This window comes from Balearica regulorum, chromosome 3 (genome assembly GCF_011004875.1).
Source record: "Balearica regulorum gibbericeps isolate bBalReg1 chromosome 3, bBalReg1.pri, whole genome shotgun sequence".
In the NCBI taxonomy this organism is placed as follows: Eukaryota; Metazoa; Chordata; class Aves; order Gruiformes; family Gruidae; genus Balearica; species Balearica regulorum.
In genome coordinates, this window is record NC_046186.1 from 40249742 (window position 1) to 40266719 (window position 16978).

Here is a 16978-nt window from a genome sequence, read left to right on the forward strand (position 1 = left end):
GCGTACGATAAACTGCAGGCAGACCTCAAGGCAATTACAGTTAATGACAGGACTCTGCAATTTACAGTTGCGGGCTGAAAGGAGCCACCTGGGACTCTGGCGTGACTTTTGGAAGTCTGAATTTTAAACAGATGCCCTCAAAAAGGCCTGAGTGTGGCCAGAGGGGTTAAGTCTCTGCAACTGTGCAGTGCACAATGCAGTACACAGGACCTCTCACTGGGAATTCTGAAAGCCTCAATTACTTCCATCACAGGCTGTGCAACATGGACAACTCCCCTGTCTCTGTATTTTAATTACACACCTATGGAATAATGAAAACAGAAACTGCTCAACTTTAAGTCTGAATTAATGAAGAACATTACTGCTATTAACAGGTATTAGTTGTGCACGTTCAGTGGCTCCAAAGGATGTTGTGCTACTGAATGTACATGCACATACTCCCATTTCATCTCGCCCAGGAGCACTTCCTCTCCTCTTTCCTATATAACAAAAACAGAACAAGAAGGATCATGCAAATCTGCAGCTAATATTTATATAGAGCTTAGCATATTTTTGTGAGGACAAGAAATAATTTAAGAGGCTCATGTACACAGAGTATGTTCCAAATATTGCTTTTTCCCTCATATGGCTCCTGAAGTCCATGAAGATTTCGAGTGAGGGCTACTGTTGCAATCAGTATGACTCAACAGACAAGCCATTGCCTGAAATCGCCATTTTTCTCTTATGACTGGGGAGTCTGTGCCTGCTCAATGGGATGGAAGCAAATCCGGAAGTTTATTTTAAGGGAACTGGTATTTGGAAAGAAAACTAGTCAAACCTGAGAAGATGCTGAAGAACAGCGATGGCATCTGGCTCTTGCAAGCACGCCGCATTAACGTCAGTTAGCTGCTCGTTCCCATGCATCTGTTCTAAACTAAAACGTAAGAATGAAAAACAAATGTTGGATGAAAAACTCTTGTTAGCAAAGCTGAACAAGAAAAACAGTAATTTGTGTTTTTAAGAAAAAAGGGTAGGCATCTTCTGCTCAAGCTGAATGGAATGCTGAGACAGAATAGCTGACTTCAACCCAAGATAAAAACATTAAAATTTGTGCTATTCATTCAGTATCAGCAGGATTAGAGGAGATACGCATGGACAACGGGTCCAGAAGCTGATGCTAAGTGATACAGGAGTACAGGAGGAACAGACTACAGGAAGGGATCAGGCTTGCATGCTTTCCCTGAATACCATCTCCTACTATCATTGCCTCAGACATCATACCAGGTTGGTACAGACCTTTGGCCTGATCCAGGAAGGTATCTTACATGCTTTTATGAAAATACATAACCATGTCAGCATTAAAAATGCTCTGACAGATCACTGTAATTGATAAAACTGTTCAAACTGGACTCTTCTGAAATTCTTTTAAAAATAATTAAACATCAGGTGTTTGACCTGACTCAACAGGAAGGGGTCTGCTTTTAACCTTGGTTAACAACAGTAGGAAATCACAGAATGCTAAAGTGATGCTACAGTGGGAGCCAAAATCATCTAAGTTCTGTGATTCAGTATATTTTACAAGTACAGGTATTTTGGTTTTTACATCAGTTTCCTTAATCCTAGGGCCACCGTTCTTCATCACTGACACCAACCACACAGAGAGGCTGTTCCTAGAACTGAGCAAGTACATGGACAGTTAGTTCAGCCCCATGGAAATAAGGTGAAAATTTCATTTTAATTGGCTTGCTCTTCTGGGAAGTCTCAGTGATTCCTATCATAAATTCACACCTCTGCTGAAAAAGTGAACGTGTCATATTTAGGGAAGGAGTTAACGCTACTACTTCACAAAGCAGTAAGTTAATAAGGTTAAAATACATGTCAAACTGTACTTGTGTATACAAATCCTCCTCTTACCTATGGAGCCTGGCATGGGTGTACTGCAAGAACACGCCTGTATCTCCACGACTTTGAAGAGCTCGATCCCAGCTAAATTGATAATCAGATGACAGAAGGCCCCGGAAGTCCTGGAACAATAAATTAATGTCACCTAGATATGGCTCTCCATCTCAATTTTTAACTTTTCACAGAAGATGCAAATACCTCGGGATGCAGCTCAGACTGACCTGAATTATTAGTGCCGCAAGACCAACTTTCTCTGCTGTCTCCATAGGGTCATCTATCTCTTTGGTTGCTGAAGAGCAACAGAGAAAAAGAAATTGTAAGTCCATAGTAGTGTAACGACTCCCTTGCTTAGATTTGGAGATGCCAATAAACCAGCATCTTCTAAAACTGTGAAGTAGCAATATGGAAATTCTCAGGATGCATACAGCAAGAAGGTCCAGCATATAATCTTTCTTAGAAGTTGAGACACAGCTGTTTCAGATGGGCTTTTCCCCACTTTCCCTAGTATGTGTAACACAGATTTTAAGGTCAGAAGGGTTCATTACAACAGGCTAGATAGACTACACTGAATTCCTCTTCACAATTCAGACAGCCAGTCTCTGGATCAGGAAGACAATGACAGGGCAATTCAGATTTTGTTTAAAAATTCCAGGTGATAGGGAGGCATAACTAGTCACAGAAAAATTGTTCCAATGGCTAATGGAGCACTCAGATGTACATTTAGGGAACATTCACACCGTCCACTGTAGATATCTAAACTGACTATACTCAGAGAACTTGAATTGAGAGAATCACAGCTGGTTTGGGTTGCAAGGGACCTTTAAAGATCATCTAGTCCAACCCCTCTGCCATGGGCAGGGACATCTCCAACTAGATCAAGTTACTCAAAGCCTCATCCAGCCTGACCTTGAACACTTCCAGGGATGGAGCATCTACAACTTCTCACCACCTTCATCATAAAAAAAATTCTTTCTTCCAATCTAAACTTACTCTCTTTCAGTTTAAAACCATTGTCCCTTGTCCTGTCACTACAGGCCCTGGTAAAAAGTCTTTCTCAAGCTCCCTTTATATAATTAAAGGTCACAATAACAACATCTCCCCAGAGCCACCTTCTTTCCAGGCTGAACAACCCCAGCTCTCTCAGCCTGTCTTCACAGGAGAGGTGCTCCAGCCCTCTGATCATCTCCGTGGCCCTCCTCTGGACTTGCTCCAACAGGTCCATGTTCTTATGTTGGAGGCCCCAGAGATGGACGCAGTACTTCAGGTGGGGTCTCAGGATAGTGGAATAGAGGGGGGAGAATCACCTTCCTCAACCTGCTGCCCTCACTTCTTTTGATGCAGCCCAGGATACAATTGGCTTTCTGGGCTGTGAGCACACATTCCCGGCTCATGTCCAATTTTTCACATACCAGTATCCTCACGTCCCTCTCCTCAGGGTTGCTCTCAATCCCTTCATCCTCCGGTCTGTATTGATACCAGTAATTGCCCTGACCCAGGTGCAGGACCTTGCACTTGGCCTTGTTGAACCTCATCAGGTTCGCACAGGCCCACTCCTCAAGCCTGTCCAGGTTCCTCCACATGACATCACTTCCCTCAAGCCAATCAACTGCACCACACAGCTTGGTGTCATCTGCAAACTTGCTGAGGGTGCACTCGATCCCACTGTCTATGTCATTGATGAAGATATTAACTAGTATTGGTCCCAGTATGGACCCTTGAGGGACACCACTTGTTACTAGTTTCCACCTTGGACATTGAGCTACTAACATATAACTCTTCAGACATCGTCATCCAGACAATTTCTTATCCATGTAACAGTCCACCCATTAAATCCATACCTCTCCAATTTACAGGTAAGAGTGTTGTGGGGGACCATGTCAAAGGCCTTACAGAAGTCCAGGTAGATGACATCCATAGCTCTTCCCTTGCCCACTGATGCAGTCACTCCATCATAGAAGGCTACTAGATTAGTCAGGCACGATTTGTCCTTCTCTCTGGGTAGACATGACAAGAACCTCTCCAAAGCTCGTCTAAATAGACTGAGCTTATCATTACAAAACCTAATTAATCTGTAAGAGTCTAAGAGAGAATGTCCTCACAACAGCTGCAGAGACATATCTGCAAAGCTATTTCCATTTTTTTCACAACTCAAGTGATATTCTTCAGCAGATAAGCAGCATGCTGTTGCATACAAAAATTCACCCAAGGGCCTGTTTCATTCCCTGTCTCACAGGAAGGTCACAGGGCCAACCAAGCTGGTGCTCCAGTTCATCAGAAGTACAGCACACTTCCCTACATAACAGCACTTCAGATGCTGGATCTTCTGGGAAATCAATTACTTGTGTTTGGACCCACAACCTTGCCTAGTGAAAAGGTGATGCTTTTGACATACATAATGCTTTCTATTTTTAAACTCAGATCACAGTCTGCTCTACCAAGGTCTCCTCTTCCTGTTTGTCTCTACTGCAGAGAAAGGACAATTCTTACAGTCTTTTACAAGGCAGATCTGCTCCACTTTAGCAAGGGCCAAGTGCATTTTTTGTTGCGGTATATATAATCTATTAAATTTGCAGAGTTCAGCTTACAACTTCCTGTCCCAGCTGACTTCCCACTAACAGCAGAACATGCAGAATTCAGCTGTTCTCTTAAGGCACCACTTAAGCTGAAACAGTTTTACAGTACAGTTTTAGTACACTTAGATTTCTGTCTTTTGCTTTGCTATTTCTTCGTGCCAGGTCAGCAAAGCCAACTGAGACAACTTCAAGTAGTTCACACTACTCATACCTTTGCTATTTACAAAATTCAGAAAGCTTGAAAAGCGTGGGAATAGTTCCTAGCCTCGAGAAGTCTCAGACTGGCTATTCATTCAGAAAGACAAATGTTTAGATTACATTATCACACTTCATAACTGAGATTTGTTTCAAAACAGAACAACAGTCTCAGAATTCAGGCTTTTCTTTAAGATGCTTGATGAGACACAGACAAAGCTATCTAAGAGAAAGTAAAGCAGCAAAGGAAATAATAGGCACTATAGGGAGGATTTACATGGACTGTAGGATTCATTGCGATGAGTAGAAAGAAAAAAAAGTTGCCAATAATGGAAACTTAAGTAGCAGAACTGTGTACAGTTCATAGCAAAGAAAGAGTTTATACAGAGATATTTAACTAACCAGCTCTGCATAGGCATGATTTTTAAAGCTAACATTGTCTGTTAGATGCTCAGTTCCCAACATCTTTTTAATGACAGTGAGGCATTTTGATGCCACACACAAGTCTGTAATATCTTACACTGTGTATCCAAACACTTTTCAAACACTGAAGATATTGCTGTGAGTCAGGGATTTAAGATTTCTAATTTAAGAAAGGAGAAGTAAGGCAGGAATTCAAACATAACAAAATTCCTACAAACACAGGTGGGATCTAACGGATAAGCTCTGGGGAATGCTGCAGTGCCATCTGAACACATTGCTTCTTTTAGCTGTTCTTCTGCCTACTGCTTGTGCAACAGAACATGGGTCTGTACCTCTGCCGTGTCAGTTCAGTCCAGCATAAAAATGTTTGCTTTGCACTCAGCCATGATACTAACCTTTAAACTGAAGCTCTAAGCTCCATTCCTCTCTGCAGTGAAACTGGTTTGAATCGAGGGTCACCCTTCTATCATTCTACCTGCCCCCCTCCCTTCTCCTTGTTCACTCTACAAGCAAAATTATCTACAAGATAATTAATCTACAAGATTAAAAAAGCTGAGGAGGCAGAGCAAGGAAGATGCACACCACTTGATGTGATGAGTTCAACGATTCAATTCAGCACCTAACTCCAGAAAGCACAAGAGGGGGCAGCATTTCACTGGGAATTGCTTCAATCTTTACTGTGTCAAGAGGAAACACCTCTAGAGCCACAGCCCAAGGTGCAGGCAAACATCCCCTTCAGTAGATTCTGCTGCAGAGCAGTGACCTCCTGGGGACTCCGGAAATAGTCATAATGCTGGGAGGATGACAAGGCAGTAGTTGCAGACAAGCTACAGCCAATCTTGCCAGAGAAAACTGTCAAGATCTACAAATCCTTCACAGAATCACAGAATAATAGAATTATAGAATGGTTTGGGTTGGAAGGAACATTAAAGATCATCTAGTTCCAACGCCCCTGCCATGGGCAGGGACACCCTCCACTAGACCAGGTTGCCCAAAGCCCCATCCAACCTGGCCTTGAACACTTCCAGGGAGGGGGCATCCACAACTTCCCTGGGCAACCTGTTCCAGTGCCTCACCACCCTCTCATCATAAAAAATTTCTTCCTTGTATGTATTTTATATAATCTTATATCCTTTGGATGAAATCTGACTGTTCCCTGAACTCCAACCCCACTACTGACTAGTTTGTCCCTCCAGAAAAAAGCAACCGTTGTCCCCCAAAGGCAGGTACTTCCTTCCCAGTGCAAAAGCACAACAAAATAATTTCACTGAATGTTAAAAATTTGGAAATCTGTAATTTAGGGAAGTTCACAGAGTTGCAAAGGATTATTTTAGCATTGTTTATATTATGGGAGATATAAAAAGTGCACAAATCGGGGCATAACACTGCAATTAGTCTGATGCAGAGAAAGTGAAGGGTAGAAAAGACAACAAGTTTTTGATCAACACAGAGCATCAAAAGAAATTAATAAGACCTGAAATAGCTAACTTTTTGAGGAAGCCATATTTTGTAACATCCTTGAGCGAACTTCATTTAAAACATCTTCCAGGAAAATTACTTCTCCTCTCCGAGTCTTCATCCCTTGAACTAGACCAAAAGATACATGTTGGCACCTGTGTTGAAAAGCAGCAGGACTTAAAATTACATTTTAATCAAAAGAAATGTTTGCACTGTTTGTTCAGAGCTGGATTCTTACCAGGAAACAGCAATAACAGCTGAATAAATAGCACTCCAACGTGGGAAGCTTGGTGATATAATCACTAACTCTCATGTCAGCAACCAAAGCTCCATACTTATTATATAATGGAAAAATTATGATCAGAATTATGATAACCTGGTCATTTGCGTGCTCTTGGGAACCTCTCTTGCTACTAGCTTTAGTACAGAGGGCTCAATGCAATAAATTACAATAAAATTAGGAGAGGCAGGATGTAGACAGATCAAATTACTGGGGCAACACAGATCTGTTAATAACATTAGAAAGGGAGTCATAATAATTCTATTGTGGCCACATTAAACTAAAAGTATAATTAATCATTTCTAATAATAAAACATTCATTGCTTCTGCTCACAATAATCCCAAGCATTATTCTGGATCCATAACCTAAGGTAATTTTAGTGCAACTTTAAGCACTGCAAAAAGAGGCAGACTAATATTCCTGAAGGCTAAAATCCTATATTTAACCAGAAAAGACATGCAGTCTGTCAGAGAGGAACATGATTTAGTCTGCAGATCCATTATCAACCTTTGCTCAGATTGCTAACAAGATTGGTAAATACAATGAATAACAGTGGGGATACATTTCCTTGCAATAGGTATTTCAAACCTGAAGCACGATTCAAACTCAGATTCAGATCACTGCTAAAATATCATACTTCAAGAAGTAATTGTTTAACATGTGATCACACAATATCCCAGAAGCTATGCCATAAAGTCTCTGAAAGACTCTTTCCCTTTTTCCCATTTTTACATCAAGCAGTTCTGAAAGACTCGTTAAATGAGAGCTAGGGCTTTTTTTTTTCCGCATCCTGAACACACGGCAATGTCTCCCTTCACAAATAAAGGCAGACCAGCAGGAGCGGACGTATACAGTGAAAAGGCTGGTGCCAAGGACCTGAGTTTCTTAGTTTTTCCTCCTTAGCGAAATGCCTACATGATGTGCTACACATGGTGGTAGGTGGACACAATCAGCACATTCTCTCCAAAAGAGCACTCCACTGAAATTCCAATGTACATATTACCCATTCTTAAAAAAAGAAAAAAAGGTATATAATTAACACTTATAAATGCGTACCTTTCTGCCCAGTCATAACCCATGAGCTTCAGTATTTGGAACAAATGTTGAAAGTGATTACTTTGACTTTTATCTGTCTAAGGAATAAAATTGGTTCATATTAGAAAACACTCAAGTTTGATAAGGATTAGTTTAACACACAAACACACAACACCACAGACACTGTGCCAGTAAGTCACTGCAAGAAGAATTAAGACCTATGAAGACAGGCAAGACTTGAAAAATGTAACAGCTGCAATCTACAGCAATGGGATTTTGCATCTTGTCAGAAAAAGTAATCTACTTTTTAAAAAATTATTATTCCTAGGTCATGAAGGCAAAGTCACGAACTGAAACGAAACTTTGATGTTCTTTAGTTTCACATAATCTATGAGCTGCAGCTCAAATAAAACACCTCCATCTTCACCTCAGAACCTTGCTGCTCTTGTTATATTCCCATGTTTTACATCACCAAAATTTAAGGTTCCTTTGGCTTAGAAAGCTCTCTTTAAAGAGAAAGAGCCTCTTTAAGCTGTCTCCATCGTGATTTGTGGAGCTTTACATCTTGAGTCAGGTGCATAATTAAAAAAAAAAGTATAAATGGTCACATTTTCATATTAATGATGCATCTTGTGCTCTCTTCCACTTCTAACTACTCTCTCCTATGACTCAAGGCAGTTTCTGATGGAAGTTTATGTCTAACAACAACCTTTGTGTTTCTAGCTACAGCTGTTGCTATGAAGTTCACTTTCCTATCTAGTTGCTTTGACTACATCACTCAAAGACTCCTTTATCCCTCCTCAAAAAAAACACTGCAGTGATAACCAAATAACCACTATTTCCTTATTTGTTTGGTGTTCCAAGATAGGGAGTGAGCAGTGAGTGAGGGGCTTATCTGCATTTTTTCCTCAACTCTACCATTGTATCAAGCCTCAAGCACCTGCCTCCTCTTTCACAGTTCCTCATAACCTGCTCCGCTCCTACGCATCACCTCTCTCTGAGCAGATTCATAAGCAAGGCTGATAAATGGACAGCAGTGGTCAGCATTTCAAACAAGGCCTTCCAAGGTCTTTTCCACACACCTTACATATGAGAGCAGCTCTCTGTACCTGTAACAAAGCCAGATCTCTCTCACTAAAAGATCTTACAATAAACTTTATAAAGTTTAGATTAAGGTCAGCTCTCTGTACTGGCCAATGCTGCATCACTGTTTCCTCTGCTTCCCTCTGGGTCTGAATTCATCTGTATTGTCTTGTTTTACAAGAGATTATACCTTCCATGAGAGAAAATGTTTTTGTGTGCACAGCAGCATGTCCCTCACCACCTGGAGCATGATCACAGCATTTAAAAGCCTCTTTGGAGGACTGCAGTCTTTTGTGAGTAGATACTGTGACAAATCATGACGATACTCACTGACAAAAGACTCCAATCCTTCTGAACTTAATTGTTTCTTCATGATTGTTCAGAAAGCAGAATTTTCAGCTAAAACTAAACTAAAAGCCAACTTAAGTTTGTAATTGTCTTGACCAATGTATATAGAAATAGCATACAGAAGAATATTTAAAATTAACAGAAAATAATCTAAGAATAATCTAATAGCTTCTTTTCATAATCCTTTAAACTACCATGGAAATAAGAACATTATAAGAGAGGCCAAGATAAGTATACCTATCAGGCAGTGCAAGCTGAATTCCAGGTTTCAGCTGGCCATATGAAAACTAAGTATCAATTCCTGTGTTTTTGGGATGCTGTGTGATACTGCAAGAAGCATAACCATGAGTGTTTATTATGCTTGAACAATCCACATAATTAAAATTGCATGAAAACCAAATTTGCTAAATAAATACTAGGAGTACCACACAACTTCATCTAAAAGTAATATTCAAAACATGGATGTGTAAGTAGGTTAAAAAAGATGAACCTGCAGACACTACTATTTCATAATACTTTTTTTTTTCATAGCATGGCAAAAATAACACAAATGCTCAAAAAGAAGATTCGTATTATGAGGAATAGCAATTTTTTTCCTTACAAGCCCCAAAATTATACATCTCTAAATGTAGTCTAAAAGTGGTTAGCTTTAAGGGACAAGTTTGCAGTCTGACTGCAGTGTGGATTATATTTAATTCTTCACGCAAAAAAGTGGTTTCATTTCCTGTTTTGAATGCAACATTCAATGGAATATGTCACTCATTTTTAAATGTTTTGAATATTTTACTCATATCACTGCGTTTTTATGAAATAAGTAGGATTTAAAAAAATTAATTGGTGAATGTACTGATTTACAGCATTACAACTAATAAACCAATTTAATGTTCTTTTAAACAAGTTGATCTGATTAAATTAAGATGATCTTATGCAATAAGACTCAAGAGCCTCTAAATAATTTTCTTCTAACAAGATCAGGATTCTGAAATACATTTGTATTTAATAATTATAGACTAAAATCATCAGTGTTCTCGCTTAAAACCATGAAGTCCTCCCACCTCTGGTAACACTGAGTAAAGTCGGAACCCACCACAAAGCATTGCCACAAAACAGCTGCAAAACTCAGCGAGGCTAGCAGTTCCCTCATCAGGCTATCTGCCCCACAAACTCTCTTCACAGTTTATGTTATTGCCCTCTCATTTTATGAGCCACCTTCTCAGCCCTCAGCAAGTCAGAAATGACAGAAACGCTAACCACATTATCCAAAAACTACGCAGCCTTAGCAAGGTTAGAGTTGTTATGTTAACCTCATAACAAGATTAGACAGGCTAATCTGTCATTTCCAACTTGAATGAGACATTGATTATAATAGTCACATCAACCAAACCAGTCTGGTTTTGCTGCATATCTGTTTGGACTAGGAGTAGATCAAGGAGGATTCCTCCTCCTCCAAGGAGGCCCAGGAAAGGAAGTGAGCAGTTACTGGAGTTCAGCTGTGAGCCGCCAGTCAACTCAAGACTATTGCTTCTGTACTTGCTCACTCCGCTAGCTTAACATTCAGCCCCCATCCTAATTTGTATAATAGCCACACAACTATTTTCTTTCTAATTGTTTCTTCTGCCTTGGTCCCTACTACCTCATGGTTTAAAAAATACAAATAATTACCTACCCACACGAACTAGGCAGGGAGCTTCCTTAACTGCTAATACATTGCACTTTCACAGCCATGCTGCTCTTTGATGCCAGTGCATCTACTATGTTCCGGTTAGTAGAGGTAACCTCCCCATCAAAAACACAACAAAAAACCCCCTGTTCTATGACCACCTGTGGGAATGACAAGTTAGTGGAAACTTTCTTAAGACTGAAAACAAAAGGAGGAATGTGACTTAACTAAAAGTCACACTTTAAACTATCTGGGTATTTAATTTCATGCTTACTGATCTCTCCCCCTCCCCTGAATCATGGTATTTGTAACATTATATTGGCTTTTGAAAAAGCTGCACCAGAGAAGATTTATGGGCATTACCAAACACATTACAAAGAACATGCCAGAAACCTTCAGATTTTTTCCACGGGTCATTAATTGACTTCACATAATAGGACATGGTTTTCAAAATGTTTTTTTTCTAAATCTGGGAAAAAGAAAATTTAAAAGCACCATGTGGTATGTCCTTGGTAATACTAAAGCAAAAAATATTTCATGCAAGTGAGGAGATAATCCTGCTATTCATTACTGATACTGCTGGATTTCTTAAAGAGCAAAATAATCAAACCAAGAAACATAAAAAGATTCCCTGTCTACAGCTGCTCCAGATTGATTAAGCAGTACTTCATGTGCAATTTCTACATAATGAAACCGAGACACTGTACAAAGCCATTAAAATTTACATTTCAGGTAAGATATCAGGACTTTAGAGTAGACTTAGATTCATTTTAGAACATTAATTTCTAAATTTCTAAATTAACATTTTACAACCCCTTATAAGACTAACAGCTTTTTCTGACTTGTTTAAAAATTAATTACAACATTTATATAGAAAATACAATGTCAATTGAGTAAAAGTTCATTTAAAATGAATTGCAATTAATTTTTAAAACAGAGAAAATCTCCAGAGCTGATTTTTCAACTGTTCTGTGGATTGTGAATGGAAACAAAACCAAGAAACACTGACGTATTGAGGCACAGTCGTTGGGCAGTAAGGGCATCTATTTTACTGCCAAAAATACCATGTGCCAAAATCATACTGGGAGCAAGAGGCCCCCTGGATTATTGGCGAGAGTCAGGCTCAAAAGCCTTTGGTGGATCTAGAATTACTTACCACATAAATCATAGTATCCCAGCTATGCTTATTCATTCGGTCTATAGCAGCAGCAAGATCTCTGAAAAAGATAATGAGTAACTATTTGGACTTTCACTCAAACAAACCTCATTATTTGCATCAGGAAAATAACCTACTCTTATGGAGGGAAGAGGACTGCCAGATTATGGAGATCCACGTATGCCTTACACAAGAAAGAGGACATGTATACTTTGTTCACGACGTGTTTGAAATGTTTTTTTTTAAATCACCAGCTATGAAAATTACTGAGGAAACAGTTCTCATGCACAGAATAAGTCTGGTGTCTGTCTGCCTATTGGGATAATCAATCAACTGGGAGACTTGAAACAACCCTCTCCTGGAAAACTAACCCAGTGCTCAGTGTCAGGTTATATGATAAAACACAAAGTAATACAGAGAAACAACTTGCTCAAGCTCCTCCCAGGGCTGTCACAGGAAAGCCATCAGCCCCATGTCCCACTCTGAAACCCACCCCTGAGGGAGGTTACTGCCTAAGGGACACGGGACACGTGGGATGCAAGGGAAAAAGCATTTTGCAATTGCACAAGACTTATTATGGGATGCTTAGGGGAAGAACCAAAGATAGGAAAAGACTGGGAGAAGATGATAAAAGGGGCAGGTGGCTTGTAAACTGATTGCTGGTTAGTAGGTGTGTCCAGTTGTGCCCTGCACCTGATCAGCACAGTCTGTCCTGTCTTCTCATTAAACTCCATTTCAAACTCTTCCTGGGTGAGGGCCTCTCTCTTCTGTTTACATGTATGTTTGGAGGTCTAAGTATCAGCAACAGGAGTTGGGGACTACAGGTCATATAGGCCACGCACGTGTGGTGCCAGCAACTGAAGGGACGGGAGGTAAGTGAAATTAAGTGATAGCAGCTGGGGTCTGACCACACGTTACAGGGGCCAAGGTGTCTCTGCTGCCAACAACTGGAGTGAGGGCACACACATCCACATGTGACTGACAGCAAATATCAAGCTGAACTAGCCAGCAAATAGGTGAAGCCCCCGGGAGCCAGGTACGTGTGTGCCTTCAAAGATGAGGCATCCAGAGAAGTCTGTACTGTCAGTATCAGGGGCTCCAGGCCAACTGCTGGAGAGACTATAGGGCCTGGGGGTTAACTGAGAGACCTGCCTGTGTACGTGTCTCTCTATGTAGGAGGCAACAAGGGACAGTGAGGATCCAGGGCCAGCTGCTCGATGGACAGCATGCCTAAGCCCAGTTACTGGAGGGATCCGCTGTGTCTGTACTAGCAACTGGAGTGGAGCTACTGGCCTTGGGGGCTCGCATACCCAGGAGCCAGCAGCTGAGGAGACCTCGGGATCCAGGGGCCAGCTAATGGGCAGACTGAGTGTTGAAGCTCAGCTACCGGAGAGATCCATATTGTGTATACATACTCTATACATATGATACATATGTATATTAGTTATGTAGATAATACATATCACATACATACACGTGTGTATATATATACACACATACATGTATACTGCTTCACACTACTAGACCTTCACCCTAATCAGCCAGAGGGGAACAAAATGAAGCCATTTGTGCTGTCTGAGTGCTGAGCATTTTTGTTTGTGTTGCTCTGCTTGGTCGGCTCTGTGTATATCTGTGTGTGTTGGTGTGCCTACTGGTAACAGGTGCTCAGCCTTACTACTGGTTGGACCCGTGGGCATGGAGATATGGCAGCCTTGCCTCTACCTGGCTACAGGATTCAGCAGCTCCCTAATGTGCAGGATTGACTGCAGCACCTCTCTAATACCCTCGTCTTAAAAAGCTGTACAGACTTTACCCTAGGGCTAGACATCTGATTTAATTACAATACTGGCATGAAGAAACTGTTAAGGCTTTCCTATTAAAATACCCAAGAGGAATTTTAGGATACTGATGAGAAGGCAGGAAAACAGTGATAAAATTGATGGTACAGTGCTGGTGGTCCACTGAGTCAACGAAGACATGGCTGTACAAGCCTTTTTTTTCTGCATCACACTGCCAATAAACATTTTAAGCAAAGGTCTTTCTAAAACATTCACTATTTGGCAAGTATTTATTAGGTGAAGAGATCCCAGCTTTGTTTTCAAAGTCAGTAGCTGGAGAAAGTATTATGATTGATGGAAAGTGACTGCTTAGGGGGAGGAAAAGTATTTAAAAGCAGATGTTTTTCCTAAGCTATTTTCATCCCATCACAGTTACACTGCTATTTCCAGTTACAATTACTCATTTGTCAAGGTGTTCCATCCCCAAAATGAAAACCTTCAAATTCCGTACTATCAGTTACAAATGTAATCACATACAAAAGTTTACTGGCAAAATAAACAGCAAGAAACACAGATGGGCTTACTTGCCTTGTTATATAAAGCGACGTTCCATCACTACGCATGACGGTAGAAAACGTTGAAAGGTCTTTCTTTTCTGAAAGATCCACGATTCCTGTTCCTTTGCTGTAAATTGAGAGAAAACACTGAAGTAACTGCAAGCCAGATCCACAATACAGGTGAAATTCAGGTACGATAGAGGTCAGAACCAAAATGAAGGCCTCTTGCCATAGAACCCCCCTCACTTTAGAAAATCTCATTCTTTTCTTTGAATGTCTGTATCCGTTAAGTCTTTCTGAAGACCATTCCTATAGTTTGTTGTCACCATTGCTGATGCCAGGGAGCCACCTGCCCACATTCTGGTGCATTCCATGACTACAGCTTCTGTCCCAGTTCAGCTAGGCAGCACATCAAGGCAAGAATGTCATCTAACTCTGCTCATTAAATGGTACATGAAGCTACCAAACTAACTAACAGCCTAAAAGGCCACTGGGAGTTGAACACTGCCATTGTACCTAATGGCCAGGCTTCTGTGCTAACCACAAGAAAAGGCAAACAAATTTTAGCTGTGATTGCACAAATCATGTTGGTTTTCTACTAGAACAGCTACCAAAACCATCTAAAGAAAACTCTTCCCTTTAGATGACCTACACACCTCACTCATCATATTTCATTTGAAATGCAACTGAGTTGTTAAGTAAACTATACCAATAGATTGAATAATGAGTTCATACGTAGTTTTCTGAAGGAGTCCTTTATCCTCCAACATCTTTAGAACTTCCTGGGACTTCTCTTGATAAAATGATTCTCCAGAATATTCATCAAAGTGCACTCCTAGACGCTGAAAAGTTCCAAGAACATCAAAGAAGGGAAACATTGTTAGATTGAGGCTAATCATTTCTTCAAATTAAGTCAGATGATAGGTTTGTGTCACAGGTCAGAGTGGAGTGCAAAGATTAGTTTATTCCAGGAAATGTCACATCATTGTTTAAAGGAAAGGATGTTTGGATTTTGATTTAATCAATTTCTGCATTAGAATTAATCTCCCTGACTTTAATACAGTGTTGGATATAATGTTCATGATAAATTAGGAGTAAACTGGAGAGAGCAATGAGTACAAAAATTCTGAGGTAGGTCTCTAATTTGCTGTGCTGGAGGCGAAAACAGTGCACTGCAGAGAAGGTACCTGGACTTGAAACCAATCCTATTTTAAACGGATGCTAAAAGTAGTAAAAAAAAAGCAGGAGCTGCTCACAAACACTGCTGAGCACACAGAAATCACCATTGCTAGGAAGGCTGAGGGTACACCTAGGAGAGATAGGATGACCTTAACTGTCAAAAGCAGGTAAAATCTAATAGTACAAAAGACAAGGTTTTTAACAAAGAACAACAAAGCTGTCAGTCCATCAGCTTAATACTTACTAGTTTGAAAAAGAATTGGAAAGAGCTAGCTGTACCAGTCATCATGTGGTCAATGATGAGTGACCATCATGATGCAGCTGCATACACAGCCCCATATCCACTTACTCTAACAGGTCAGCTTTCCACTAGAATTATCAAGGCTATGTCTCACTTAGGAGATCTTAGAGTACCTAGCATGAATCCAGTGATATGGTTCAGGGAAGATATTAAAGCACAGCAAGGTTATCTGGATTACTGAGAAAGGGTCAGGCCACTTTTAACTTTGCAATCAAGGATGAAAGACGACATGACCAATTTCTAGAAATATATCAAGAGGAAGGAGATGGAAAAGTGCAATTTTTAGTAAAGAATAATACTAGAAGAAGGAAGTGGTATAAAATGAATCACAAATTCTTTGGAGCTGTGAGTTAGAAAAAAATGTCTAAGCCCATCAAAACTGGGCACTCATTCCAGAATTTCATTGGAAGAATGTGGGGAAAAAAACCCACTAGCTGGTTTTCAGATGGACTCTTCAGTAAGATTACATAGTATTAATACCACAAGGCTGGATTCATTGACAGAAGGTGTATCTCACTCCTGTTTCCCAAATTCGTAAGATTCATTTTGTGGTCAGCGGCACAAACATCTCCCACGGAACAGTGGACGACACCGGCTCCATTCTTGAGATTACAGTATGCAACAGATGGCCATGTATTAGCTCAACTCAACCTGCAGGTAACTCATGCACTAATTACTATTGTAAACTCCTGCTGCTATAATTATTTACACTCAATTTAATAAGCAACATACACAGCTCTGCAGTATAACATTAGATCAGAAGTGTGAAAACAGAGTTATCTCCTAATAAAATTTAATATATGGAAACTGTAAAATTTAGCGGGTTGTTGCTGACTTCAAAGATAAAGCAAAACTGAAGAGTATTTACCTAACACTGATCTGCTTTGTTGCCTAGCACCAGACTCCTAGCTTCAAGGCTTCTAAGAAGGGAAAATTAGTCAAAGGGTCAATTACATGGACTCCATTAAACAACATGTATCTAGGTTGTCAGCAACTGACCTGACGGTCTGTTTGGATGTTAAATCAACTACTCTGCTTTTTCCAAACAGAAAGGAGCATAACCTAACATG

The 16978-nt window shown here is 40.3% G+C and overlaps 1 protein-coding gene across 4 annotated transcripts in view; it reads right to left on the minus strand.

Annotated features, from left to right (window-relative positions):
• Positions 1 to 16978, minus strand: part of RARS2 (arginyl-tRNA synthetase 2, mitochondrial) — a 56595-nt gene that overhangs the window by 20300 nt on the left and 19317 nt on the right. For all 4 annotated transcript variants that reach the window (XM_075747648.1, XM_075747649.1, XM_075747646.1 and 1 more), the window contains exons 10-17: positions 15164 to 15270; positions 14460 to 14555; positions 12094 to 12154; positions 7868 to 7944; positions 6561 to 6685; positions 2103 to 2170; positions 1894 to 2003; positions 818 to 913 (exon numbers count right to left, since the gene is read on the minus strand). In XM_075747648.1, coding sequence (XP_075603763.1) covers positions 818 to 913; positions 1894 to 2003; positions 2103 to 2170; positions 6561 to 6685; positions 7868 to 7944; positions 12094 to 12154; positions 14460 to 14555; positions 15164 to 15270 — 740 coding nt within the window. The remainder of the gene's footprint in view (positions 1 to 817; positions 914 to 1893; positions 2004 to 2102; positions 2171 to 6560; positions 6686 to 7867; positions 7945 to 12093; positions 12155 to 14459; positions 14556 to 15163; positions 15271 to 16978) is intronic.